The sequence below is a fragment of the Notolabrus celidotus genome, chromosome 6 (assembly GCF_009762535.1).
Source record: "Notolabrus celidotus isolate fNotCel1 chromosome 6, fNotCel1.pri, whole genome shotgun sequence".
In the NCBI taxonomy this organism is placed as follows: Eukaryota; Metazoa; Chordata; class Actinopteri; order Labriformes; family Labridae; genus Notolabrus; species Notolabrus celidotus.
Window position 1 is genome coordinate 37,733,092 of NC_048277.1, and position 25,594 is coordinate 37,758,685.

General features: G+C 43.7%; 3 protein-coding genes across 3 annotated transcripts in view; 1 reads left to right on the forward strand and 2 right to left on the reverse strand.

Moving 5' to 3' along the window:
- The window catches only part of LOC117814075 (neurite extension and migration factor-like), an 8,466-nt gene extending 8,136 nt beyond the window's left edge, over positions 1-330 (forward strand). Inside the window, exon 3 of the mRNA XM_034685187.1 lies at positions 310-330. Within this exon, the coding sequence (XP_034541078.1) occupies positions 310-330 (21 nt within the window). The remainder of the gene's footprint in view (positions 1-309) is intronic.
- A 627-nt stretch (positions 331-957) lies between these two features.
- LOC117814076 (solute carrier family 13 member 1-like) lies at positions 958-10,769 on the reverse strand. Its single transcript, XM_034685188.1, has 14 exons — positions 10,720-10,769; positions 10,015-10,047; positions 9,717-9,794; positions 6,972-7,228; positions 4,995-5,123; positions 4,764-4,900; positions 4,388-4,554; positions 2,350-2,389; positions 2,130-2,208; positions 1,759-1,916; positions 1,560-1,679; positions 1,376-1,474; positions 1,174-1,275; positions 958-1,069 (listed from the first exon to the last, which is right to left on the reverse strand). Exons 4-14 carry the CDS (start codon positions 7,062-7,064, stop codon positions 958-960), a joined length of 1,236 nt encoding a protein of 411 aa, XP_034541079.1. The 5' UTR covers positions 7,065-7,228; positions 9,717-9,794; positions 10,015-10,047; positions 10,720-10,769.
- Positions 10,770-11,660: 891 nt separating this feature from the next.
- iqub (IQ motif and ubiquitin domain containing) lies at positions 11,661-25,262 on the reverse strand. The gene is made up of 14 exons (XM_034686748.1): positions 24,810-25,262; positions 23,902-24,012; positions 22,224-22,325; positions 21,737-21,871; positions 18,071-18,238; positions 17,784-17,959; positions 14,146-14,301; positions 13,857-14,067; positions 13,608-13,783; positions 13,302-13,472; positions 12,767-12,943; positions 12,437-12,685; positions 12,171-12,356; positions 11,661-11,971 (listed from the first exon to the last, which is right to left on the reverse strand). The coding sequence occupies exons 1-14, from the start codon at positions 24,976-24,978 to the stop codon at positions 11,774-11,776; spliced, it is 2,385 nt and encodes a 794-aa protein (XP_034542639.1). The 5' UTR covers positions 24,979-25,262; the 3' UTR covers positions 11,661-11,773.
- Positions 25,263-25,594: the final 332 nt, after the last annotated feature.

The window sequence follows — 25,594 nt, forward strand, 5'->3', positions numbered from 1 at the left end:
TGTCTTTAATCTAACAATTCTGACTTAATTCTTAGAATTCTAAAATTCTAACTTTAATCTTAAAACTCTAAATTCTGACTTTAATCACAGAATTCTTACTGTAATCTCTGAATTGTGGAATTCTTGCTTTAATCTTAGAATTCTAGAAAACAAACTTCTTTTTTTTTACTGGCTTAGAGTTCGGAAATTCTGACTTTATTCTTATAATTCTAATATACTGTCTTTAATCTAACAATTCTGACTTTAATCATAGAATTCTAAAATTCAGACTTTATTCCTATAATTCTAATATTCTGTCTTTAATCTCAGAATTCTTACTCTAATCTCTGAATTGTGGAATTCTGACTTTAATCTTAGAATTCTAAAATTCAGACTTTATTCCTATAATTCTAATATTCTGTCTTTAATCTCAGAATTCTGACTTTAATCTCAGAATTTCAGAATTCTTACTGTAATCTCTGAATTGTGGAATTCTGACTTTAATCTTAGAATTCTAGAAAACAAAATTCTTTTTTTTTTTACTGGCCCCAACTCAATTTTTTTTTTCCAGCAGCCCTAATCCTCCTTCATATGATTCAGTTTTTTTAAGTATGAAATTGCCAAAATATCGGCATACTGAGAAGTCATTTAAAAACAAAAACGGTACTTGGAAGATGATTTTCCCACAACGTACAATAACAAACATAGAGTGTCAGCTGTGTCCTGAAATGTAGCATTTAAATTCTCCTGAAAGATTCTGAGAGGGATCGATTTTGGCGACCCCTGTGGACAAACCAGTACCCTGCATCTATCAGCTAATGTTGTTCTGTTCATGTGTCTGTACTGCTTTCTTTTAACTGACAATCAAATCCCTCAGTCAGTGGAAATCCTCTTCATGCTGAGGTCATGAATGCTTTTGTAAGTCTGTTTTAATCTAGTTAATGAAGTTATCAAATAGTTGCCTTTTCAAGCTTTACTTTAATCTCTTCCATATTTACCGTACGTCTTCGAGGGTCCGTAGGCCGGTACGATGAAGAAGAGGAGGCCCAGCAGCAGAGCCACCGTAGCGTCAGTGATGTAGCCTGAGTGACTGCTCCAAACACAGACAGAGGAATTACAAACAGTTCTCATTCTCTACTTTCATCTTCTTTAAGAGGTGTTTAATCGTATGGAGTCAAAAATGAAGCGACTCACTGAGGGAAGAGAGAAGCCCAGCCTGGGATGAAACCAGGAGATCTAGTCAACCACAGAGACACCATCAGGAGGAAAACCATCGCTGTGAAGATCTCCTGAGGACTGGACAGAGGGAGAGAGAGAGACGGGGGAATGATAAACCACCTGTTCAGTTATGAATGAATGATTGAATCATGGAATAATGGAGTGAGTTTGAGATCACCTCATGGGTCCCAGAGATCTGTACTCTTCCTCTATGACTCTCCTGGCTGCTCGGTCTCTCTCAGTCCTCTCTCCTCCACGCCTCCACAGGAACCTGAAGCTTTATATGGATTATAGATGTGATGCTTCATTCATAAGGTTGTCAGACTGATATATACTAGGTGTAAAAACACTCTGTCACTCACTCTGAGCCAATGAAAAGCCAGCACAGCCACGTCCACGTGAGCAGCAGCATGATCACGCTGATGGGCAGGCACAGCAGGAGCCAGTTCCCGAAGTTTACACAGCTGCAGTTTGGGTAAACCCTGGATTCAGAGGTTTGAGGACTGATTTAATATCTATCTTTTGTTGCTTGTGTTGTTGCATGTCGGGCGCAGCACTCACTGGTTGATGTACTCGGAGAAGATGAGGTTGGGCGAGGTGCCCGGCAGCGTGCTGATGCCTCCGATGTTGGAGGAGTAGGCGACGCTGATGCACATGGCTTTACAAATCATCAGGTCCCGTTTACTCCTGCTGGGAGATACAGGCTGACACGCAGCATCCTGCAAATTTACATTACAAATGAGCAGTGGAGAGGTGGAAGCACCAATTACACAAGCTGTAGCATAGCTGGGGTTAGAGAGTGTAAAGAGATGAAAATGATTTGCAGGGGAGCTTTATTTTTTCTGAGATATTTGACAGCAGCGCGGCTGAGCAGATGAAATGAAGACACGGTGAGCCTGTGAGCCTGAGCTCAGGGATCAGTGTTTTTATACCTGATCTGCAACAGGCTGCAGCGCTGTCTGCATCTGTACAGTGAAGGTTTCTTCAATAACATCTGGATCCTTCTGGTCACTGAGACACACAGGGTAGTAATATTAATGCAATGAAAACACCCAGCATGCACAGGGACAGTGAAAGCAACACCAAAAGACAAGACTGTTTCTAAAGTGATCACTGAGCAGCCAATCACATTTACAGGAAAACTCCACAAACCTCTTAACTTCTTCTCTCTTTTCCACACGGTCATCAGATTCTGTGAAAATAACAGACCTCAGTTCAATTCTCTCCGTAAGTAACAATACATAACTTAACGTAACTTAACTTATCTTAACGCAACGTTAGGTAACGTAACGTAGCATAGCGATACATAACTCAACCTAACTTAACCTAACTTATCTCAACATAAAGTAACTTATCTTAACGTAAAGTAACTTAACTTAACGTAACGTTACTTAGAGTAACATATTGTAATTTAATGTAACTTAAAGTAACATATTGTACGTAAGTCAAGGTAACGTCACTTAATGTGAAATAACTTAATGTGACATCACTTAATATAACAGCAATTAATCTAACGTAATGTAACGTAACGTAATGTAAGTTAACGTAACTTAAGTTATCTTAACGTAACTTAATGTAATGTAACTCAACGTAACTTAACGCAACTCAACGCAACTAAACTTCACGAAACTTAACTTGAGGTAAAGTAACGTAGCTTAAATTAACGTAATGTAACTTAACGTAACACAACGTCACTTAACTTAATGTAATTTAACGTAATGTAACTTAACGTAAATTAACGCAACTCAACGCAACTTAACGTAGTGTAACTTAACGTAGCGTAACTTAACGTAATTTAACGTAACGTAACCTAACATAACTTAACATAGCGTAACTTAACGTAGCGTAACTTGATGTAGCGTAACTTAACGTAGCGTAACTTAACGTAGCGTAACTTAACGTAATGTAACTTAACGTAACTTAACGCAACTCAACGCAACTTAACTTCACGAAACTTAACTTAAGGTAAAGTAACGTAGCTTAAATTAACGTAATGTAACTTAACGTAACACAACGTCACTTAACTTAATGTAGCTTAACATAAATTAACGCAACTCAACGCAACTTAACGTAGTGTAACTAAACGTAGCGTAACTTAACGTAATTTATCGTAACGTAACCTAACAAAACTTAACATAGCGTAACTTAACGTAGCGTAACTTGATGTAGCGTAACTTAACGTAGCGTAACTTAACGTAGCGTAACTTAACGTAGCGTAACTTAACGTAATGTAACTTAACATAGTGTAACTTAACATAATGTAACTTAACGTAATGTAACTTAACGTAACTTAATGCAACTCAACGCAACTTAACTTCACAAAACTTAACGTAGTGTAACTTAACGTAGTGTAACTTAACGTAGTGTAACTTAACGTAGTGTAACTTAACGTAGCGTAACTTAACGTAGCGTAACTTAACGTAGCGTAACTTAACGTAATGTAACTTAACATAGCGTAACTTAACATAATGTAACTTAACGTAATGTAACTTAACGTAACTTAATGCAACTCAACGCAACTTAACTTCACAAAACTTAACGTAGTGTAACTTAACGTAGTGTAACTTAACGTAGCTCAACTTAACGTAACATGACCTAACATGACTTAACATAGCGTAACTTAACATAGCGTAACTTAACATAGCGTAACTTAACGTAACTGAACTTAATGTAACTAAACGTATCTAAATGTAACGTAACATAACATAACTTAACTTCACATAATGTAACCTAACTAAATGTAATGGAACTTAAGGTAAAGTTACTTAATGAAACGTCACTTAATGTAAAGTAATGTAACTTATTATAATGTAACGCGGCGTGAAATGATGTAATGCACTGCAATGTATTGTATTGTAAGTATATGTATTGTATCCTATTGCATTGTAAAGTAATGCAAAGCAGGGTGACTTAATTGTATATTATCTAATCCCATTTTTAACGTGTCGCAACGTATCGAAACCTGTCGTAACATAACCGTAATGCTCAAGTGTTCGTATAACTTTAACACTAGCAGCTGTAGAAAAAACTTGAGACCATATTTAGTCAATGATTGGATCAATAAACAAGGTTTTCATTTCATGAGATGGTTAATGCAGGTTCTTTACACTCTGTGGTTCTTTGGACAGGTTTTCTTTGTCAACACCAAATACTCTTTTTAAATACTAGAATTAAAGATAAATCCAGGTACCATCAAGCTGCAGGTCGGGGTTGTCCTCACCAGGACCTCCCCCCTCACTGGCCTTCAGGATCTGCTGGAGAACGGCCTCCACGATGGGCATCACCATTGTAACCGCTGAGGTGTTTTGGACCCACATGGAAAGGAACGCACAGCCGGACATGAAGCCCAACATCAACCTGGTGATGACAGCATGGAGGTCAGTGCAGAAATCCCCTCACAGGAGTTTTAAGTGTCAACATTGAACCACAAGGTCCTCGGATCAAGCAGAAAACTCCAGTGTGGACGAAATCAAACCAATTCAGGATTGTAAAAATAATGTAAAGTGAGGTAGTCCTCATTAGGCCTCATATTAAAATGCCAAACTGAACTGGAGCGTGTCATGTACCATGCAGGGTTGACTCCCACCATGGTGACGAGCCTCAGAGCGATCCTGCGGTGGAGACCCCACTTCTCGATGGACGTGGCGAGGCAGGTGACGCCTACGAGGAGGAGGTGGAAGTCTTTGAAGTACTCCTTCGCCACCTGCAGAGGAAACAAAGATGGAGTAGTGTGAGAGTTAAAGTGTGCAAGTTTTACACAGTTACTTTAAGTTGAAGATTAGCTCAAAGACACTCACATCTGAGGACTTCATGATGCCGAACATGGGGAAGAGGGCGGCGGGGAGCATGGCGGTCATGGACAGAGGAATCACCTCCGTCACCCAGAACGTTGCCATCAGCAGCAACACGAAGGCACATTCTGCCTCCTGCAGGATGAGAAACACAGATGCTTTCCTCTGTCATTGAGATCAGTGTGTGACCATGCGTTAACACAGTGGGGTTAATAATAAGTGTGTGTGTGTGTGTGTGTTTCTAACCTTGATGCCTCACGGATCATTATCTCCTGTTGAGTTTCAGAGCGCTGTGGTGCTGTTATTATTTATGTTGTTCAAACCCATCCTGTATCCTTCCTTCTCCTGTATATATAGGAACCCTTCACATGACCGTAATTGCTTTTGAGTCAATGCACTTTCCATCTCATTATTATAAATATATTTACATCTATAGGTCTCTTTTTCCTCATACAGGTGGGCATACCTGGCCAATAAAGCTTCTTCTGTCTCTGTCTCAATCTGGCATGTCAGTGCAAGGACCAAAATCAAATGCAACAAAGAAGACAACACAACGTAATGTATGATATCTTATATCAACGTAACGCACCGCAATGCAACATAATGTAACACAACGTAACGCAACGCAACGTAACGTAACGCAACGCAATGCAACATAATGTAACACAACGTAACGCAACGCAACGTAACGCAATGTAACGCAACGCAATGCAACATAATGTAACACAACGTAACGTAACGCAACGTAACGCAACGTAACGCAACGTAACGCAACGTTGCGTAAAGTAACGCAACGTAACACAACGTAACATAACGCAATGGAACATAATGTAACACAATGTAACGTAACACAACGTAACACTACTCAAAGCAACGCAACGCAAAGTAACGCAGCGCAGCGCAACGCAGCGCAGCGCAACGCAGCGCAGCGCAACGCAGCGCAACGCAGCGCAACGCAGCGCAACGCAGCGCAACGCAGCGCAACGCAGCTTAATGCAGCTTAACGCACCATAGCACGACGCAACAAAGCGCAACAAAGCGCAATGAAGCGCAACGCAGTGCAGCGCAACGCAGTGCAGCGCAACGCAGTGCAGCGCAACGCAGTGCAGCGCAACGCAGTGCAGCGCAACGCACCGTAGCATGATGCAACGAAGCGCAACGAAGCGCAATGCAGCACAACGCAACGCAGCACAACGCAACGCAGCACAACGCAACGCAGCACAACGCAGCGCAGTACAGCGCAGTGCAGCGCAGTGCAGCACAGCGCAACGCAGTGCAGCACAGCGCAACGCACCGTAGCACAACTCAAAATGAATCTTATCAAATCGTAATGCAAAGTAACATATCCAGTTGTAGTGCAACGAAATGTAACTTTTACGTATCGCATTGAACTTAGCATCTGTTCTGGTGTCTAATGGTATTGTAACGTGATGTATTATATTGAATCATAATGCAACATAATGTAATGTATTGTATCGCAACGTAACGTAACGCATCGTATCATATCGTAACATAATGTAACAAATGGTAGCATAACGTATCATATCATATCGTACCTTACTGTATCGTCTGGTCTGGTATCATATTGTATCGTATCATGTCATGTCGTAGTGAGTTGCTGTACCATATGTCTTACAGGTATGGATTGTGTCTTTGTTTTCTTTTACAAACTGTTTTGAGTTTGGTTAATATTGTTGCTCTGGTTTTGATTGCTCCTGTCTGCTGTTTGGTTCTCATAGTTGGGTCAAAATTCAATAGTTTTATGCATAAGTTTCCTAAAGCAGCTGCCTGACACTGAAAGAAACAATGAAAAGTAAATGTGAACCAAAAACCATGAAAAAGAGAGAGAGAGAGAGAGAGAGAGAGAGAGAGAGAGAGAGAGAGACAGAGAGAGAAAGAAAGCTGCTCCTTTCTTTGCGTCTTAAAGGTGCTGAAGTCTTTGTTCTCCTGTATGCTCTGGTCTGGCCTGAAACTGAGACTCACCTTTGTCCTGATGACGAGAAGAAGAGGGAGCAGCAGCAGCGGCGTGAGGACGATCAGGGAGACACTGCGATAGTACCACAACCTCTTTAGCATTGTTCCTGTAGCTCTCTTTCTCTTCTCCTCCTCCTCTCTTCTGCAGGTTCCCTCTGTAATCCTGAGGCCGTTAGGCGACTTTACAGCGGCTGATAATAATCACAGAGCAGGCAGGGTCGCCTTTACAGACTCCGGCCTGACACAGTCCTGTTTCAAGTCCATATCTGCTGAAGATATCAAACCTGGTTACTCATTGTTGGTTATCTCTGCAGGAACACAAAGTGGGACGATAATACGAGACAACCTCTGATTAACGGTACTTTAAAGGAAAACCTAAGAGGCTCATCACAGCTGGAGCTAGAGGTGAGGTTAAATATTCATATGGCTATTGATCGTTGTCCTGACTCGTGACCCAATCATCATAATGATGGTGCTAAATATTATTCATGAGAATAAAAGGGCTCTACAAATAACTTCAAGTCCTCCTGTCACTACTTCATCATCAATCAATCAATCAATCTTTATTTGTATAGCGCCAAATCACAACAAACGTTATCTCAAGACGCTTTTACAAACATAGGAGGTCTAGACCACTCTATGTCAAATTATGAACAGAGACCCAACACCAAGACAGGGTAAGACTCAGTCTGACCCCACCTTAATCCATCATGAGCATTGCACATCGCAGTATTTAGCTAGTTACAGTGGTGAGGAAAAACTTCCTTTTAACAGGCAGAAACCTCCAGCAGGACCAGACTCATGTTAGACAGCCATCATGCCTCGACTGAGTTGGGTCTGGAAAGACAGATAGAGGGGAGTAAGAGAGAGAAATGATAGGGATGAGACGAGTCGTAGAAGCTGTTGCCGCTGGAGTCCAGCACGTCCGTATCAGCTGGAGTCCAGATCGTCCACAGCAGGAGGACGTCTACGGCAGCTCAGAGGAATCTACGGGACAAGGGAGCTCAGGGACTCCAGAAAGGTCTATGGTTAGTAACTTTAATGGGACAGGAAGAGTTAAAGTGAGAGACAGGCAGAGAGAGGAGAGAGAGGGAAAGACAGGATCCCAGTGTGTCAGTCTAAGCCTATAGCAGCATAACTAAGACCTGGTCCAAGCCTGATCCAGCTTAACTATAAGCTTTATCAAAAAGGAAAGTTTTAAGTCTACTCTTAAAAGTGGAGAGGGTGTCTGCCTCCCGGACCCAGACTGGTAGATGATTCCAAAGGAGAGGGGCCTGATAACTGAAGGCTCTACCTCCCACACTACTTTTAGAGATTTTAGGTACAACTAGCAAGCCTGCATGTTGGGAGCGTAGAGTTCTAGAGGGGTAATAGGGCACTATGAGCTCTTTAAGATACGAGGGTGCCTGATTTTTAAGGGCTTTGTAGGTTAAAAGAAGGATTTTAAATTCTATTCTACATTTTATTAGGAGTCAGTGTAGAGAAGCTAACACTGGAGAAATGTGCTCCCTCTTCCTAGTTTTAGTCAATACTCGAGCTGCAGCGTTTTGAACTAGCTGAAGAATCTTTAGAGACTTATTGGGGCGGCCTGATAAGAGGGAGTTACAGTAATCTAACCTGGAGGTAACAAATGCATGGACTAGTTTTTCTGCATCGCTCTGAGATAGGAAGTGTCTAATTTTAGAAATATTGCGCAAGTGAAAATAGGCTGACCTTGAGATTTGCTGAATTTGGGAATTGAAGGATAAATCTTGATATCATTCTTCATATCATTTCGTATCGTCTCATCTCGTCTTATCTCGTATCCTAACGCAATGTGTCGTATCATATGATATCCAAATCATAACACATTACTTCTGTATCATATTGTATCATATATGTGACCCGCCTCCAGGTTTTGGGTATGGGTTTACTTACTTCTGAAGGAGCTTTGCTAATAGTTTCCCCTTGCTTTCAGTCTTTGTGCTAAGCTAGGCTAAAGTAAACATGACATCCCAATATGTGTAAAGTCTGCTGTTTTTAAGGTTACATAAACGCATTAATGATGAATAAAATCATCTTCTGTGTGTCACTGAAGCTGTCGCGTCCTTAAAGAGCTTTAAGTTACCTCACAGAGGTCGGCAGGTTCAGTTCACATGTGTAATCTCTGAGGGCTTTACACAAGGTACTGAGTAACCAGACGACTTCAGAGGCTGGCGGCTGGAGGAGTGTCGGGATTCTTCCTCACTTTAGAGTTCAATCATCAAAGAGTGATGACTGAACTGAACTGAATTAAGACGTACCGATGAAACCTGACTGAAGAGCTTGAATTGTGGAATACTTTGATGCTGGGAAGTAGAAGTTGTCAATAAACCTTGGTGATTCAAACAAACACCGTCTGCATCTGCATGAAAAATGTCAGATGTGCTCAAATGTCAGCCCACATATTTTGCATTTTTACTGGAATTTAAATTAAAGTTCAGAAGGTTGTATTGGACTGAGCGACCTGTGCAGGGCGCACCCCGCCTCTCGTCCAATCACAGCTGAGACACGCTCCAGCCCCCGGCGACCCCGATACGGGATCCGCGGTGAAACGTAACGGATGGATGGATTGTTTAAGAACAAGAGGAAAATAATCTATCGCATGAAATTTCTCATTGTGTGGTCATAACTTATTGAACAGTCAATCAATATTCCCTCAGAGCATGCTATGAGTCGTGTTATATGTCAGGGAATGTAAACAGAGCGGGAGCAAATGTGAGTAATACACCTTACCAGGCTGGCTTCCTGTTGAAACATCATCTGCATTCTGTTAAAAACACCTTCTTTTAAAGCCTCAGGAGGAGAAACAAACTGGAAACAGGAAAACAAAGCAGTTAGGTTGGTCATTTCATCTGCACACAAACAGAACGAGCAGATCAGAGTCATTCTAAGAACAGGTATATGTTAACTCCTGATCTCTGAGTCCTTAAGGAGGGCTGTTAAACAGTTCCTAACACTATTTATGACCTTCGAGCTGCTGCTAATGCTCTGATCGTCAAAATGAAGGAGTAGTATTTTGATGAAAACTTACCAGGATGGGCGCGGGAGGTGCTTTCACGCTGAGCTGGAAATATTTCAGTGATGGTTAAAGATTTGTGATGCTTTTTAGGAATTAGACAGAATGAGAAGAGACGACATGTTTTTGTTTCTCCTTCATTTATTTATTCATTTATTCGATTAAACGTGTCCTTCCCAAGTCCAACAACGTGACAGGAGTGCAAAGATAAATCCATGGAGTACTGTTGACAGGGTTTCTGTAGAAATCAGCCAGTCCAATTTAATGCTGTTTAATGCCATTTTAATGCTAGACTGCAACATTTTTAATGCCATGACCGTGAACTCAAGAAAAATTACACAGGTTTGTTTTTTGTAAAAGACTCCACTAAGCTTGGCCACAACCAGAACTTATGAGTCAGGTCTGCTGGTATTTAATGTCTATTAATGCTTTTTAATGCCCTGCAAAATCCCTGGTTGACATTGCAGTCAGTACATTAGAGTGTAATTATATTTTTTACAGCCCATGGCTTCTGAGGTAAAAACATAAATCTGTATGCTTAACCAAGTTTAAAGCGTCACGCCCCTGAACATGTATAGAAAACAGCGGAATCTCTCGAAGTCAGGTTTTCACTCCCCTAGCAGGTACAACTGACACACTGGGATCCTGTCTTTCCCTCTCTCTCTCCTCTCTCTGCCTGTCTCTTACTTTAAATCTTCCTGTCCCATTAAAGTTACTAACCATAGACCTTTCTGGAATCCCTGAGCTCCCTTGTCCCGTAGGTTCCTCTGGATCTCTGCCGTCGATTCCTTTTTGGGGGTCTGTCATTCATCCTTTCTTTTCTTCTTTCCTTCTTTCTTTATTTTCTTTCTTACTTTCTTTTTTCTTCCTCCTTTCTTTCTTTCTTTCTTTCTTTCTTTCTTTCTTTCTTTCTTTCTTTCTTTCTTTCTTTCTTTCCATGTTTCTTCATCCTTTATGTCTCCTTTTCTTATCCCCTCCATTCTTTCACCATTTATTCTCCTCTTTTTCTTTCTTCTGGTCTCCCTCTCTTTTCTCTTTTCTTAGACCTTTCTGGAGTCCCTGAGCTCCCTTGTCCCGTAGGTTCCTCTGGATCTCTGCTGCTGTGGACGTGCCAGACTCCAGCTGCTACAACTACTACTATCCGTCTCCCCACTATCATCTCTCTCTCTCTCTTCATCTCCCACTATCATCTTTCTCTCTCTCTTCATCTCCCACTATCATCTCTCTCTCTCTCTTCATCTCCCTCTATCCCTCTCTCCAACACGGTCTCAGCAGATGTGTGTCTAACATGAGTCTGGTCCTGCTGGAGGTTTATGCCTGTTAAAGGAACTTTGTCCTTGCCACTGTAACTTGCTAAATGCTGCAAAGTGCTCTGCTCATGGTGGATTAAGATGAGATCAGACTGAGTCCTGTCTGTAAGAGGGGACTGGATCTGATCTGGTCTTGATGTTGGGTCTTTGTTATTAATGGAACATAGAGTACGGTTTAAACCTGCTCTGTTTGGAGTAGAGAGCTTATGTATCCTTTGTACAGCTCTCTGATGGATTTCAGGCGAATACATAATCCCCCTCCATGCTGTTTTATTGATTTCAAGGGCTGCAACAATACCTAAATCCTTGATATGAAAACGAGGCGCCTGTAATGAACCTAACCTCCGTGACTCAGAGCTCAGAGAACTTTATTCTGGACAACATGTTCTTTAAAAGTGACACGCAATGTGAGCGAGGGAGGAAACGGGGACAGAAGAAAGAAAGAAAAAACCACGGGGTGTTTCTTAATGAGCCGAGGACGGCGTGCTGTCGGTGGCGTGCTTGCCTGTCGTCATGGTGATAGGCATGGAGACGAGCTGGTTGCCCAGGGCAGCGGGCGGCTGAGAGTCCAGGTACTCAGACGCGATGGAGATCTGGCTGAAGTGTCGACGAGCGAGTATGTGTTTGTGTTTGATGCTGCGGATGAAAGTCGCCTCGTAGGCCTGAACACACACACACAAACACACAAACACACACACACACACACACACACACCAGATGAGCCTCTAACAGTATTCACAGCATACAGAGGGGTCCAGCTGCAGACCTCCAGAGTCAGGCCTCTACCCTTGCAGACCTTTCTGTGTCTAGAAACACGACTACCTTCCCTTTGGGGTGCAGTTTGTGGAGGACCGGTCTCACCTTGTGGACGTCTTCCACCTCCAGGTGAGCAGAGGTTTCCTCTTTGGACAGCAGGATGCAGTTCCAGGGGCTCCAGTCTCTGTGGCGCTCCCAGCGCACAAACACCAGGCTGTAGAGGTCGCTGCTGCCATGGAGGGCCGAGCGGGACGCCCAGATCACCTCCACCAGGTACCTCATATCCTCCACCTGAGGGGAAACGAGACGTCAGGGTCTGAACTGTGACATGTGCAGGATACAGAATCAATCCAGTGAGGTGTGGAGACGACCTGCAGCAGGAAGGGAATCTTAGAGTCGTCGTTGATCTCCTGCTCGTCCGCTCTCAGCCTCCTCAGGATGCTCTTGTAGCAGGACACGTCGTTGCGGGTTCTGGCGATGTTGTCGAGTCCGATGCAGTCTCGGCAGCGACCGCTGGGGCGGGTGCTGGCGGTCGGGTTGAAGTCGGTGGATTGGAGGTAGCGGTGACACCCCCGACAGAGAAACATGTTGTTCTTCAGCTGCGAGGGATTCTGGGGGACCTGGAGATTCAGATTACATGAAGTCACCTGTTCAACCAAAGCATGCAGTTCAGCATCAGACCAGCAGGGCTCTTTGTTCACCTTCAGCAGCCTGGCAGCCTTGGGGTTAAACGCCGGCGTTTTGATGAACTGGAGGAACAGAGTGGAGATCCTCTTCCTCAGTCCCTCCAGACTGGCTGCTTTAACCCCCCGAGTCATCAGGTCCACTTCTCTGTCAATCAAATCCACGATGTCCTGAGTCAGCTGACACTCGTGCTCCTGGATAGAAACAACAACAACAACAACAAAGGCTCTTACAAAGTCCAATGTGTATTTAACAGACTTTCATTTTGTAGGGAACTGTCATAATCGGGTGTTGTAAATGCCTTTAATACATATTCTTTAAGTTCTGCAGACTAATCCAGAAGTTAGCAGCGCTCTAGGCACCGGGATGTTTCTGAGGAGTATCCTGGTTATCATCAGGATTTTTAAGTTTCCTGTTTTTGTGTTCGTGCTCCAATCATTTCCAATTTCAGGGTTTGAGAAACCCAATTTTGCTACCTGGTGAACTCTATAAGAAAACAGGATACTGTGGCATGAAAACAACCTGACCCCACGTGTTTTACGTTGAATGTACCTTGACGGTGTGTTTGAGCGTCATGAGGACTTGGAGTCTCTGCTCCTGGCTGACGACGCTCAGGTTAGTGTCGTTGTAGAGTTCTTTAAGCTCTCTGGCTCTGAGGGTGTGCTGCGTGTCCATCTCGATCAGTCGCCCGTCTGCTGCTCTCCACTGGTGAGGAGCTGCGGACTGAAACACACGATCACGCCGTTAGAATCAGTGTCTCAGCGGCGCCTGAACTCTGTCTTTGAATCCTAAACTGAGGATTTACAAATCTGCCAGCTACAAATCTGTAGCTAGCAGAGGGAGTTAGTGACTCCTGACCTTGTCCAGGAAGCTCTTGACAGTTTTGTCGTAGTTGATGCTCTGTGCGGCGATGTGATGGCGTCCGATGGCGCCGATAAGCTGCGTCTCCTGCTCCAGCAGCGAGCAGAGCGCCGCCTTCCTCTCCGCTCCTCTCAGGGTTGAGTTGATCTGCTGCTCCTCTTCACACCGCCACTCTGAAACACACACACAGGAAACGTTTCGTCCCCAGATTTCCATCAGAGTGAGACCTCTTCGTGCGCAACGTACTCTCCAGAGCCTGGAACAGCAGGTTGAAATCCTCCCTCCTCTGCGGGTTCATCCAGCGGCAGCGGCGGTCTCTCAGCTGATCCTCCTTCTCCTCGTTCCTCTTCTTCTCCTGCAGCTCCAACCAGGCCAGACGCCGGTCCCGGTCACTCCTCAGACGGTCCACTTCCTGCTGGGCCAGCCAGCGCCGCACAAACGACTGCAGACGGATCACCTGAGGCGGGAAATTACCATTTTTTAAACGTACGTCCATGTGAAGAGGAATTTAAACTCCACTCATGTGTTGACTTACAGCTTTCAGCCTCCTGTCGTGGTACTCGTCAGCGGTGATGTAGTTCCCCGGAGCGACCAGCTTGTCTTTCGTACAGGAGACGTAGCAGCCGATCCAGGTCATCTGTGTGGAGACGTCGACGGCACACTGCTGGACCTGAGACTTCAGCTCTGCCGTCTGTGAGAAGAAACAATATATCTTAAAAAGCGTCACATATCTATCTATCCTTGTGTCGTAGCTGTCACTTTAAGAGCTCCCCCTGGTGGCTGGCTGCAGTATAGGTCTTAAAGCCCGCCTTTTTTGGCAGATCAGGTGTTTGACGATTTGAAGTCACTGCATTAAAAACAGACATGACTCTGTAGTGGAAGTCACTGCATTAAAAACAGACATGACTCTGTAGTGGAAGTCACTGCATTAAAAACAGACATGACTCTGCAGTGGAAGTCACTGCATTAAAAACAGACATGACTCTGTAGTGGAAGTCACTGCATTAAACATAGACATGACTGTAGTGGAAGTCACTGCATTAAAAACAGACATGACTCTGTAGTGGAAGTCACTGCATTAAACACAGACATGACTCTGTAGTGGAAGTCACTGCATTAGAAACAGACATGACTCTGTACTGGGAGTCACTGCATTAAAGACAGACATGACTCTGTAGTGGAAGTCACTGCATTAAAAACAGACATGACTCTGTAGTGGAAGTCACTGCAATAAACACAGACATGACTCTGTAGTGGAAGTCACTGCATTAGAAACAGACATGACTCTGTACTGGGAGTCACTGCATTAAAGACAGACATGACTCTGTAGTGGAAGTCACTGCATTAAATACAGACATGACTCTGTAGTGGAAGTCACTGCATTAAATACAGACATGACTCTGTAGTGGAAGTCACTGCATTAAATACAGACATGACTCTGTAGTGGAAGTCACTGCATTAAATACAGACATGACTCTGTAGTGGAAGTCACTGCATTAAAAACAGACATGACTCTGTAGTGGAAGTCACTGCATTAAATACAGACATGACTCTGTAGTGGAGGTCACTGCATCCACAAATGCAGGTTAAAACTGAAGCATCTAAACATATATAAACCTGATCCAGAACCACAGAGACTTCTCTGGACCTGAGCCCGTTTAAGATGGACTGAGGGGAAGTGTAAAACTGTCCTGTGGTCTGATGAAATCCTGGACGCTGTGTCCTCCGCTCTAAAGAGGAGAGGGACCACCCGGCTTGTTATCAGCTCACAGTTCAAAGCCAGTGCCCCTGATGGTATGGGGATCATAAGAGTCCATGGCATGGGTAGCTTCCACATCTGTGAAGGCTCCATTAATGCTGAACAATATCTACAGGTTTAGGAGCAATACATGCTGCCATCCAGTTCAAGTGACCTTAAAGGCTTGATCCACATTCATGGGTCAGAGGTCACTGTGCTGTAACACATTACTGACGACTGTGCAAGAAGCCGCCACCATTAAAAGTGTTTCATTGTTTCTAATTATCACTTCTCTTTTGTTTATTTTTTCATTTTGTTATGGTTGTCATCCCTTTTTTCACGTCCGTAAAGGTTGGCAAAGAAAAGTTTGAACGGAGGATAAACACGGTGCTATAAAAAGAAAAACGAGGTGAGGGTAAAAGAAAGAGGACAGGATCATGAGGCCTTCAGGCTGCTGTGCCGCGGCGTGTAAACACACTGGTTCAGGGCAACAGGTCAGCTCATCATGCTGCTGACAACACACACACACACACACACACACACACACACACACACACACACACACACACACAGAGCTCTCATTACTGCAGAGCTCCGTGTGTGGGTCTTCATGTATGCACAGTAAACCTGTAATGATCCGACCATCATTATAGCTTTGTCTGTGTCTGTGTCTGTGTCTGTGTCTGTGTCTGTGTCTGTGTCTGTGTCTGTGTCTGTGTGTGTGTGTGTGTGTGTGTGTGTGTGTGTGTTTGTTTGTATGTCATATATAACAGGTAGAGCAGCTGTGTGCAGGAGAGTAAAGGTGAGTCACACAGAGATACAGATCTGCAGTCATACGCTTCAGGTTCAAACAGCTGTGGTAATCTTCTGTGTGACTATTTACAATGAAACCGGTGGACCCAGGGTCTAAATTTAGTTCAGGGGTAGATAATCTCCCCCCTAAAAAGCCCCTGCTAGGGGGGTAGTACTTTTCAAAGGCCCCAGGACTTTTGGGGGGCAGGGCCTGCAATGCTGAACTTGTCTGATTGGTAGATTAACCTCAGTGTTTTTATTCCGCCCTCCGTCCACAATAACATCACACACATCTGTGATTCTCTTGATTTCTCTTTCTTTCATTAGTTTTTATTTGTTCTATCTTTTTTGTATGTGTGTGTACTTTTCAAAAGAAGAAGCTGTGATTCTCTTGATTTAGCAGCTTGTAACAGTAGTCTTCTCTCAGCCCACCGTGAATGCGTCTCTCCTCCCGGTGTTCCGCTTTTAAAAGTGACCCTGTAAACTGGAGACCTTCAGCTGAACGTGTCAGTGTTTGTGGAGTTTACACAGCTGTTGAAACACAGAGGGAGTTCCTGGGAATGCAAACTAGTTTAGTTTTTATTAAGATTTCAAAATATCCTCATCAGATATTTAATGATGGTCTAAAGACGTTTATGAGGGATGCATCCGGCTGAGAGTCTCCAGTTAACAGGGTCGCTGTTTAAACCAAAACACCGGGCGATCTCTGCGATCACGGCTTTTTGAGTTCAAAAGGATTTTAAAGCCGTGTTGAAACGTCTTTGCTACTCGCGCTTATCTCCTCTCACGTGTTGATTCAGTGAATCCATCTGTGATGAAATATAGCACCATCTAAAACAGCGCCAGCTAAGTGTCTTCATGCTAACAGGCTAACTGTTGTGTTGCTCATAATGATACCTGCCTGTCTGTCTGCTTCTATGGTGTCATCTGTGCTGAATGGCATTCCTCTTTGTTTTACTGCCCTCTACTGGTCTGGTGGTGTAGTGCATTTACTTTTTATTTCCTCCATACATCACTGGCCTGATTTACACAATCTACCCGGAACTTCAGCCCACAGTCGAAACACAGACAACAATGGGGGCACAGGAACCTTTTAGATCAGGGGAAAGTAGTTCTGGGGGCTAAAAGACCCATGAAACCATCAGGGTCGTGTTTTGTTGACGATGGAGCTGATCATTGTTGAGCAGCAGCTTTTGCAATGAATGAAAGAGAGGAGATGTCGGAGGTGACGGACACTCTGAGTTGTTCTCTAAATATTCTTCCATATTTGTAAAAAAAAAAATAATTGCAGCAGAGTCAGAAATAAACTAATTAACCCTGACGCTCAGCAGAGAGGTGTTACTGTGACCGTTTGTCTTCTGTCTTCTGGTTCAACAAGCTCATTTGCATTTTCTCCCGCTGTAATTACATTGTTTAATTTGCTCATGGAGTCGTGTTCTGTCTCACGGATGAGTGAAAACGCTGTTCTGTGATGATGAATGACCTTTAGACGCACACACACACACACAGGGCCAGATGTGTTTGTGTGTGTGTGTGTGTGTCTGTGTGTGTGTGTGTGTGTGTGTGTGTGTGTGTGTTGTGAGTTTAACAGAACTTTTCTTGTCAGAATGTTTTTATTTTAATCTGCATCCCTGTTCCTGTACCTGTGTGTCACGGCTGAAGACCTCCACTCCTCTGTCGGGCCTCCTCTTGGGCAGGGTCTGGATGGCGGCGTGATGGTACTCTGCTCCCGTCAGCCGGTGTTTGTAGCCGCCCAGGAAGGCCTTCTGCTGACGGGGACGCTCAATCTCCACGACCACCTCCTTGAACTCATCCTCATCTGAAAGTTAGAGCGTGTGTCGTCATATTCTGGCTCCAAAAGCAAAGGAGACCCCAAGGCAGGAAGACAAAACAGGGACCACATGTAAAACTGGTGCTGGGGGGGTCTTACCGGTTTGCACTCGGACTGTGATGACGTCCGGCATGTTGTCGTGATCCGGCGGTCGAACAGGGCGGAGTGGATGTGTGCTCGGGTCGGTGGAGCACATCTCCATCCGGGTGGAGCCGTGAGGCCGGACACCGAGCTCCATCAGACTCTGATGCTCCTCCACCACTCTGCCTGAAACAGAGGACAAAACAGAGCCGGTCTAGACCGTACTCTATGACCCAACATCAAGATCCAGTCCCATCTTAGAGACAGGACTCAGTCTGATCTCATCTTAATCCACCATGAGCAGAGCACTTTGCAGCATTTAGCAAGTTACAGTGGCAAGGACAAAGTTCCTTTAACAGGCAGAAACCTCCAGCAGGACCAGACTCATGTTAGACACACATCTGATGAGACCGTGTTGAAGAGAGGGATAGAGGGAGGTGAAGAGAGAGAGAGATGAAGAGAGAGAGAGAGAAGATAGTGAGTTAAAGGAGGTAAGGAGATAGTAGAGGAGGGTGAGGCAAAGGAGGAAAGGAGAGAGGAAAGGAGGATGAGTTAAAGGAGGTAAGGAGATAGGAGAGGAGGGTGAGGCAAATGAGGAAAGGAGAGAGGAAAAGAGATAAGAGAGGAGGGTGAAGCAAAGGTGGAAAGGAGAGAGGAAAGGAGGATGAGTTAAAGGAGGTAAGGAGAAAGGAGAGAGGAAAGGAGGATGAGTTAAAGGAGGTAAGGAGAAAGGAGAGGAGGGTAAGGATAGAGGGAGATGAAGAGAGAGAGAGGATAGTAAGTTAAAGGAGGTAAGGAGAGAAGAAAGGAGGATTTGTTAGAGGAGGTAAGGAGGTAGGAGAGGAGGGTGAGAAAAAGGGAGGTAAGGAGAGAGGAAAGGATGAGGAGTTAAAGGAGGAAAGGAGAGATGAAAGGAGGATGAGTTAAAGGAGGTACGAAGATAGGAGAAGGGGGTGAGACAAAGGGAGGAAAGGAGAGAGGAAAGGAGGATGAGTTAAAGGAGGTAAGGAGAGAGGACAGGAGGATGAGTTAAAGGAGGTAAGGAGATAGGAGAGGAGGGTGAGGATAGAGGGAGATGAAGAGAGAGAGAGGATAGTAAGTTAAAGGAGGTAAGGAGAGAAGAGAGGAGGATTTGTTAGAGGAGGTAAGGAGGTAGGAGAGGAGGGTGAGAAAAAGGGAGGTAAGGAGAGAGGAAAGGATGAGGAGTTAAAGGAGGAAAGGAGAGATGAAAGGAGGATGAGTTAAAGGAGGTACGAAGATAGGAGAAGGGGGTGAGACAAAGGGAGGAAAGGAGAGAGGAAAGGAGGATGAGTTAAAGGAGGTAAGGAGAGAGGACAGGAGGATGAGTTAAAGGAGGTAAGGAGAAAGGAGAGGAGGGTGAGGATAGAGGGAGATGAAGAGAGAGAGAGGATAGTAAGTTAAAGGAGGTAAGGAGAGAAGAGAGGAGGATTTGTTAGAGGAGGTAAGGAGGTAGGAGAGGAGGGTGAGGATAGAGGGAGGTAAGGACAGAGGAAAGGATGAGGAGTTAAAGGAGGAAAGGAGAGATGAAAGGAGGATGAGTTAAAGGAGGTACGAAGATAGGAGAAGGGGGTGAGACAAAGGGAGGAAAGGAGAGAGGAAAGGAGGATGAGTTAAAGGAGGTAAGGAGATAGGAGAGGAGGGTGAGGCAAAGGAGGAAAGGAGAGAGGAAAGGAGGATGAGTTAAAGGAGGTAAGGAGAAAGGAGAGGAGGGTAAGGATAGATGGAGATGAAGAGAGAGAGAGAGATGATAGTGGGGAGACGGATAGTAGTAGTTGTAGCAGCTGGAGTCTGGACGACGTCCACAGCAGCAGAGATCCAGAGGAACCTACGAGACAAGGGAGCTCAGGGACTCCAGAAAGGTCTATGGTTAGTAATTTTAATGGGACAGGAAGAGTTAAAGTAAGAGACAGACAGACGTACCGTCCAGGGAGATCTGCAGCACCTCAGCAGGGACTCGGAGCTCAGAGGCGAGGTGAAGCTTCAGCTCCTGGATGCTGAGGCTGATGGCGAATGCTGCGGTCATTACGTGACCCTCTGGAACCAGCACCACCTTTACTGTGAGGACATGGACACCAACTCAGATACATGACATTACTGTTAGTAGAAATAGGAGGTAGTTTTATTGTGATGGATTTAGTCTAATCCCCCCTCCGTGTTTGTGTATTTAAAGCAGTTTCTTTGTTCCTTCTAAAACAACTTTAACAAGATATTGATCCTCCTGCTGTGTCATACTCGTGCAGGGTTACCTAGAAACAGCACAACACATCTCAGGTCCTCCACTGCCCGCTCTTCATCTTCTTTACAGTCTCACGATGCTTGAATACGATGTGCAGTTCTTCATAAAGTTTCTGTTTCCCCTCCGTTTGTTGTCATTCTGCCACTGTGTGAAACTGTAAATCAATCTTACCCGTGGCCGTAGAGTTTCCCACATCGTCTGTCCTCTGAGGCTCTCTGAGCGGCCTCGCTTCTTCCGGAAGATCAGCCTGAGTTTCAGCTTCTTCAGACACATCTGTACGGCCCGAAACATGAAGAAGAACGTGAGCAAACGACCAAACTACAAAGTACTGCATTATGGGAAACAAGGACTACAAGACACCTCATTGTAGTGGTCGCTGGTTTGATTTCCAGTCATGACCCTCTGCAGTTACTGAAATGATTTTATCTTATTGTTATATTAGTTGAGTTCTGTTGTGTTTATCTGATTTTATTTTATAGAACTAATTATTATGATTTCATTTTATCTTATTTTTCTGGTACTTATCTGATCTTAATTAATTGGTTTTATTGTCGGGATTTTATTTTATTTCATCTCATTTTTTTCTAGTATTTATCTGATCGTGTTTTATTGAATTAACTGTAATGAGGATTTGTTAGAGGAGGTAAGGAGGTAGGAGAGGAGGGTGAGAAAAAGGGAGGTAAGGAGAGAGGAAAGGATGAGGAGTTAAAGGAGGAAAGGAGAGATGAAAGGAGGATGAGTTAAAGGAGGTACGAAGATAGGAGAAGGGGGTGAGACAAAGGGAGGAAAGGAGAGAGGAAAGGAGGATGAGTTAAAGGAGGTAAGGAGAGAGGACAGGAGGATGAGTTAAAGGAGGTAAGGAGAAAGGAGAGGAGGGTGAGGATAGAGGGAGATGAAGAGAGAGAGAGGATAGTAAGTTAAAGGAGGTAAGGAGAGAAGAGAGGAGGATTTGTTAGAGGAGGTAAGGAGGTAGGAGAGGAGGGTGAGGATAGAGGGAGGTAAGGACAGAGGAAAGGATGAGGAGTTAAAGGAGGAAAGGAGGATGAGTTAAAGGAGGTACGAAGATAGGAGAGGAGGGTGAGACAAAGGGAGGTAAGGAGAGAGGAAAGGAGGATGAGTTAAAGGAGGTAAGGAGATAGGAGAGGAGGGTGAGGCAAAGGGAGGTAAGGAGAGAGGAAAGGAGGATGAGTTAAAGGAGATAAGGAGAAAGGAGAGGAGGGTAAGGATAGATGGAGATGAAGAGAGAGAGAGATGATAGTGGGGAGACGGATAGTAGTAGTTGTAGCAGCTGGAGTCTGGACGACGTCCACAGCAGCAGAGATCCAGAGGAACCTACGAGACAAGGGAGCTCAGGGACTCCAGAAAGGTCTATGGTTAGTAATTTTAATGGGACAGGAAGAGTTAAAGTAAGAGACAGACAGACGTACCGTCCAGGGAGATCTGCAGCACCTCAGCAGGGACTCGGAGCTCAGAGGCGAGGTGAAGCTTCAGCTCCTGGATGCTGAGGCTGATGGCGAATGCTGCGGTCATTACGTGACCCTCTGGAACCAGCACCACCTTTACTGTGAGGACATGGACACCAACTCAGATACATGACATTACTGTTAGTAGAAATAGGAGGTAGTTTTATTGTGATGGATTTAGTCTAATCCCCCCTCCGTGTTTGTGTATTTAAAGCAGTTTCTTTGTTCCTTCTAAAACAACTTTAACAAGATATTGATCCTCCTGCTGTGTCATACTCGTGCAGGGTTACCTAGAAACAGCACAACACATCTCAGGTCCTCCACTGCCCGCTCTTCATCTTCTTTACAGTCTCACGATGCTTGAATACGATCTGCAGTTCTTCATAAAGTTTCTGTTTCCCCTCCGTTTGTTGTCATTCTGCCTCTGTGTGAAACTGTAAATCAATCTTACCCGTGGCCGTAGAGTTTCCCACATCGTCTGTCCTCTGAGGCTCTCTGAGCGGCCTCGCTTCTTCCGGAAGATCAGCCTGAGTTTCAGCTTCTTCAGACACATCTGTACGGCCCGAAACATGAAGAAGAACGTGAGCAAACGACCAAACTACAAAGTACTGCATTATGGGAAACAAGGACTACAAGACACCTCATTGTAGTGGTCGCTGGTTTGATTTCCAGTCATGACCCTCTGCAGTTACTGAAATGATTTTATCTTATTGTTATATTAGTTGAGTTCTGTTGTGTTTATCTGATTTTATTTTACAGAACTAATTATTATGATTTCATTTTATCTTATTTTTCTGGTACTTATCTGATCATAATTAATTGGTTTTATTGTCGGGATTTTATTTTATTTCATCTCATTTTTTTCTAGTATTTATCTGATCGTGTTTTATTGAATTTACTGTAATGAATTTATTTTATTACTTTTTTTATTTTATTTGTTCTGATATTTATCTGATCTTATTTTATTGATTTTACTGTAAGTGAGTTGTGAGTTGAGTTTTGTCTTCCGTGACCCGCTGAAAACAACTTTAAAGGTGACATATCACGCTTTTTTCATCAACATATATTGGTCTAAGAGGTCCCCAAAACACGTCTTTAAAGTTTATGCTCAAAAAAACACTTTGAAATCAGATTTTGGTCTGCCTGAAAAGTCCTCTTCTTCATTCCTCATCAGAACAGTCTGTTTTCCCTCTGACCACGCCCCCTCAGGAAGTGGATGTGCCTCGGCTCTCCAGCACGTTGATCTAATGTTTACATGTTGGCTGAATATACACCCCTGCTCAGAGATCGCGTTACTTCAACCCTCTGAATCTGATCCTGACGGAGAGGCGCCTGCAGCAGGACCTTTCTGAACCATTGGTCACAGATTTAGTGTTTCTTGTTGTTTTATTTATCAGTATGTCGACGTGTGTCTTGGTACACAGCTACCAACATGTAGCTATGTGGCTATGCTAACTAGCGCTAGCACTTTTCCATGATAAATATAAATCATCCACTAGATCTTCAAATCTGCAGACGTGGGGAGTCAAACCGACCTCTGCCAGAAAGGCAGCAGGACCTTTCTGAAGGATTGGTCACAGATTTAGTGTTTCTTGTTGTTTTATTTGTCAGTATGTCGACGTGTGTGTTACAGCTACAGCTACAGCTATGAACATATAGCTATGTGGCTGTGCTAATTAGCGCTAGCACTTATCCATGACAAATAAAAATCATCCACTATATCTTCAAATCTGCAGACGTGGGGAGTAAAACGGACCTTTGTGTTTATTAAGACAGCCTACAACTAGCATGCCTCCCTCCTAAGCTCCTTGTTAGCACACATTTGTGCAGGTAATGAAAAACGGAGGAGGGATTCAGTATTATTTTATACAGTCTATGGGCTGAACAAGCTCCGAGCTCTGACTCCGTGACAAACCGGATATTGTTGTTACGTAACAAAAACACGGAAGTCTGAAACGGCTGGTTTCACACACATTTACAGAAAGGTGGAGAAATCAGAACGGGGGCAGAATGGATTTTTTTCATTCTCAGGGGGTTTGTAGACATGCCAGGGAAACATATTTCAGGTAAAGAACCATTAAAAAGTCAATTTTGCATGATATGTCACCTTTAAATCACATTTCTCTCACCAGTTCCTGTCAAGAGTCCAACACCCTCTGCTTTCTGAAGATCTTGAAGTTGCTCAGAGTCCTCATGGGGGTCAGTCTGAGATCCAGCCTCTTCTGCAGCCTCCACAACGTCTGCACCTGTCAAGAAACAGTCTCAGATTTAATTTCATACATTTGAAAATGTGTTTTCAGGTTCAGGTTACTTTATTTGTACCCGTTGGTAAACTTGTTTTGCAGCCAGTGAGATGTTAGGTCAGTACAAAATTACAAGATAGATGTCAGGCAGAAAAAGTACTTCATGTGCAAAACATACAAAGAAATCTTAAAACTTATCTAACACTAAAAATGGTAAAATGAATAGACATGATGAAATGATAAAAGTGCTAAAGGTTCCATTTAAAACGCATATCAGAGAACAGTCAACCAATGAAAACGATAGAATCACATGAATAAATAAGACAATCTGGGCTCAAGTCATAAAATTGGAGGCTGACTGTGGGAAAATAAAAGCTATTGCTTGTTCAGCTCAGTAATAGCAGCAGGCTTTTCTTGTCCTGCACCTTGGGACTAAAAACCGTTGTCCAAAGTGTAGAAGCTGGAAATCACTGTGCAGAGGGTGTGAGGCATGTTTTAATGAAACTGTAGCCTCTCTAGATGAATGTAGTCTAGATCTTACAAGTCTAGGTAATGTGGTTTTGGATCAGGACCTTGTTTCATTAACCCTCCTAGAACTGAAGCTGCGAATCACATACTTACTTCACCTACAAGTCAGATACTAACTCCAGCGTTGTCACCACACTTCATATCTCCAGTTCTGAGTCTTATTTAAAAGTTTAATCAGATTGGACAGGTATCAAAGTAGGAACTTTGTATTCTGAGGGATATATTCAGCACTTTAAGAGGACTCCAGCAGCAGTCTGTGGACTCACCTGTGCTCCTCCTGTCAGCCTCCACCTCCTCTCCATCACTGCCCGGCTCTCTGTCGACCTCTGGTGTCGGCTCAGGTGAACCTCCACCTGGTCCTGGGTCTGTTCCTATGTTGTTGTCCTCCTCTTCTTGGTTCACCTCCAGCTCCTCAGTCTCTCTTTGCTCCGACATGTCAGCTCGAGCCTTCAGTCTATAGCTCGAACTACAGACCGGGTTAAGCTAACTCAGCTTGTTAGCTTAACTTACCTGCAGTAAACTCGGTTAAAGTAAACTCACAGGTGATGTTAGAGGGACCGGAAGTCCAGTTAGAGTTCCCAGAGGTGTAAGGGAGTAAAGTCAGTCCACTTCCGCTCCTTAAACCTCCTGATTTAATCTCCTTTATCATTTAAAAACAACACTTCAGGTTAGAAAGCTACCGCGGTCTCTCGACCGTTAGAAGTTCCAGAGTTTACACGTTGCTATAGCGACTAGAAACGTCATACGTCAGTACGCTGCACGCTCCATTACGTAAAACAAATATAACAACTAGGTAAGGATATTTAAAACCTTTAAAACTACAGGAATTGAAATAAAAATGTAATAACATTTATTTTATTTTATCTTATTAAATAATTACATTCAAAAAAATTTAATGTTTAAACATGTGTTTGTAATATCTAACAGATGACTGTAAAAGCATTCAATTAAAATTGTTTACCTTATTTAATTTTGGAGTTAAAATTTAAAATTGTATGTATTTCCATGAATATTCTTATTATTAGTTACACAAATATTTGATTTATTAATT

Bases quoted from the DNA above. Each gene is read 5' to 3' on its own strand.
- LOC117814076 (XM_034685188.1), bottom strand. From the start codon at position 7,064: ATGCTAAAGAGGTTGTGGTACTATCGCAGTGTCTCCCTGATCGTCCTC. The intron at 2,390-4,387 runs GTACCTGGATTT...TTATTTTCACAG, and splicing joins CCCCGACCTGCAGCTTGATG to AATCTGATGACCGTGTGGAA. The intron at 1,070-1,173 runs GTGAGTCGCTTC...TGTTTGGAGCAG, and splicing joins TGGGCTTCTCTCTTCCCTCA to TCACTCAGGCTACATCACTG.
- iqub (XM_034686748.1), bottom strand. From the start codon at position 24,978: ATGTCGGAGCAAAGAGAGACTGAGGAGCTGGAGGTGAACCAAGAAGAG. The intron at 14,302-17,783 runs GTACAGGAACAG...TTCTTCTCACAG, and splicing joins TCTTCAGCCGTGACACACAG to ACGGCAGAGCTGAAGTCTCA. The intron at 12,944-13,301 runs GTACATTCAACG...GTTTCTATCCAG, and splicing joins CGCTCAAACACACCGTCAAG to GAGCACGAGTGTCAGCTGAC.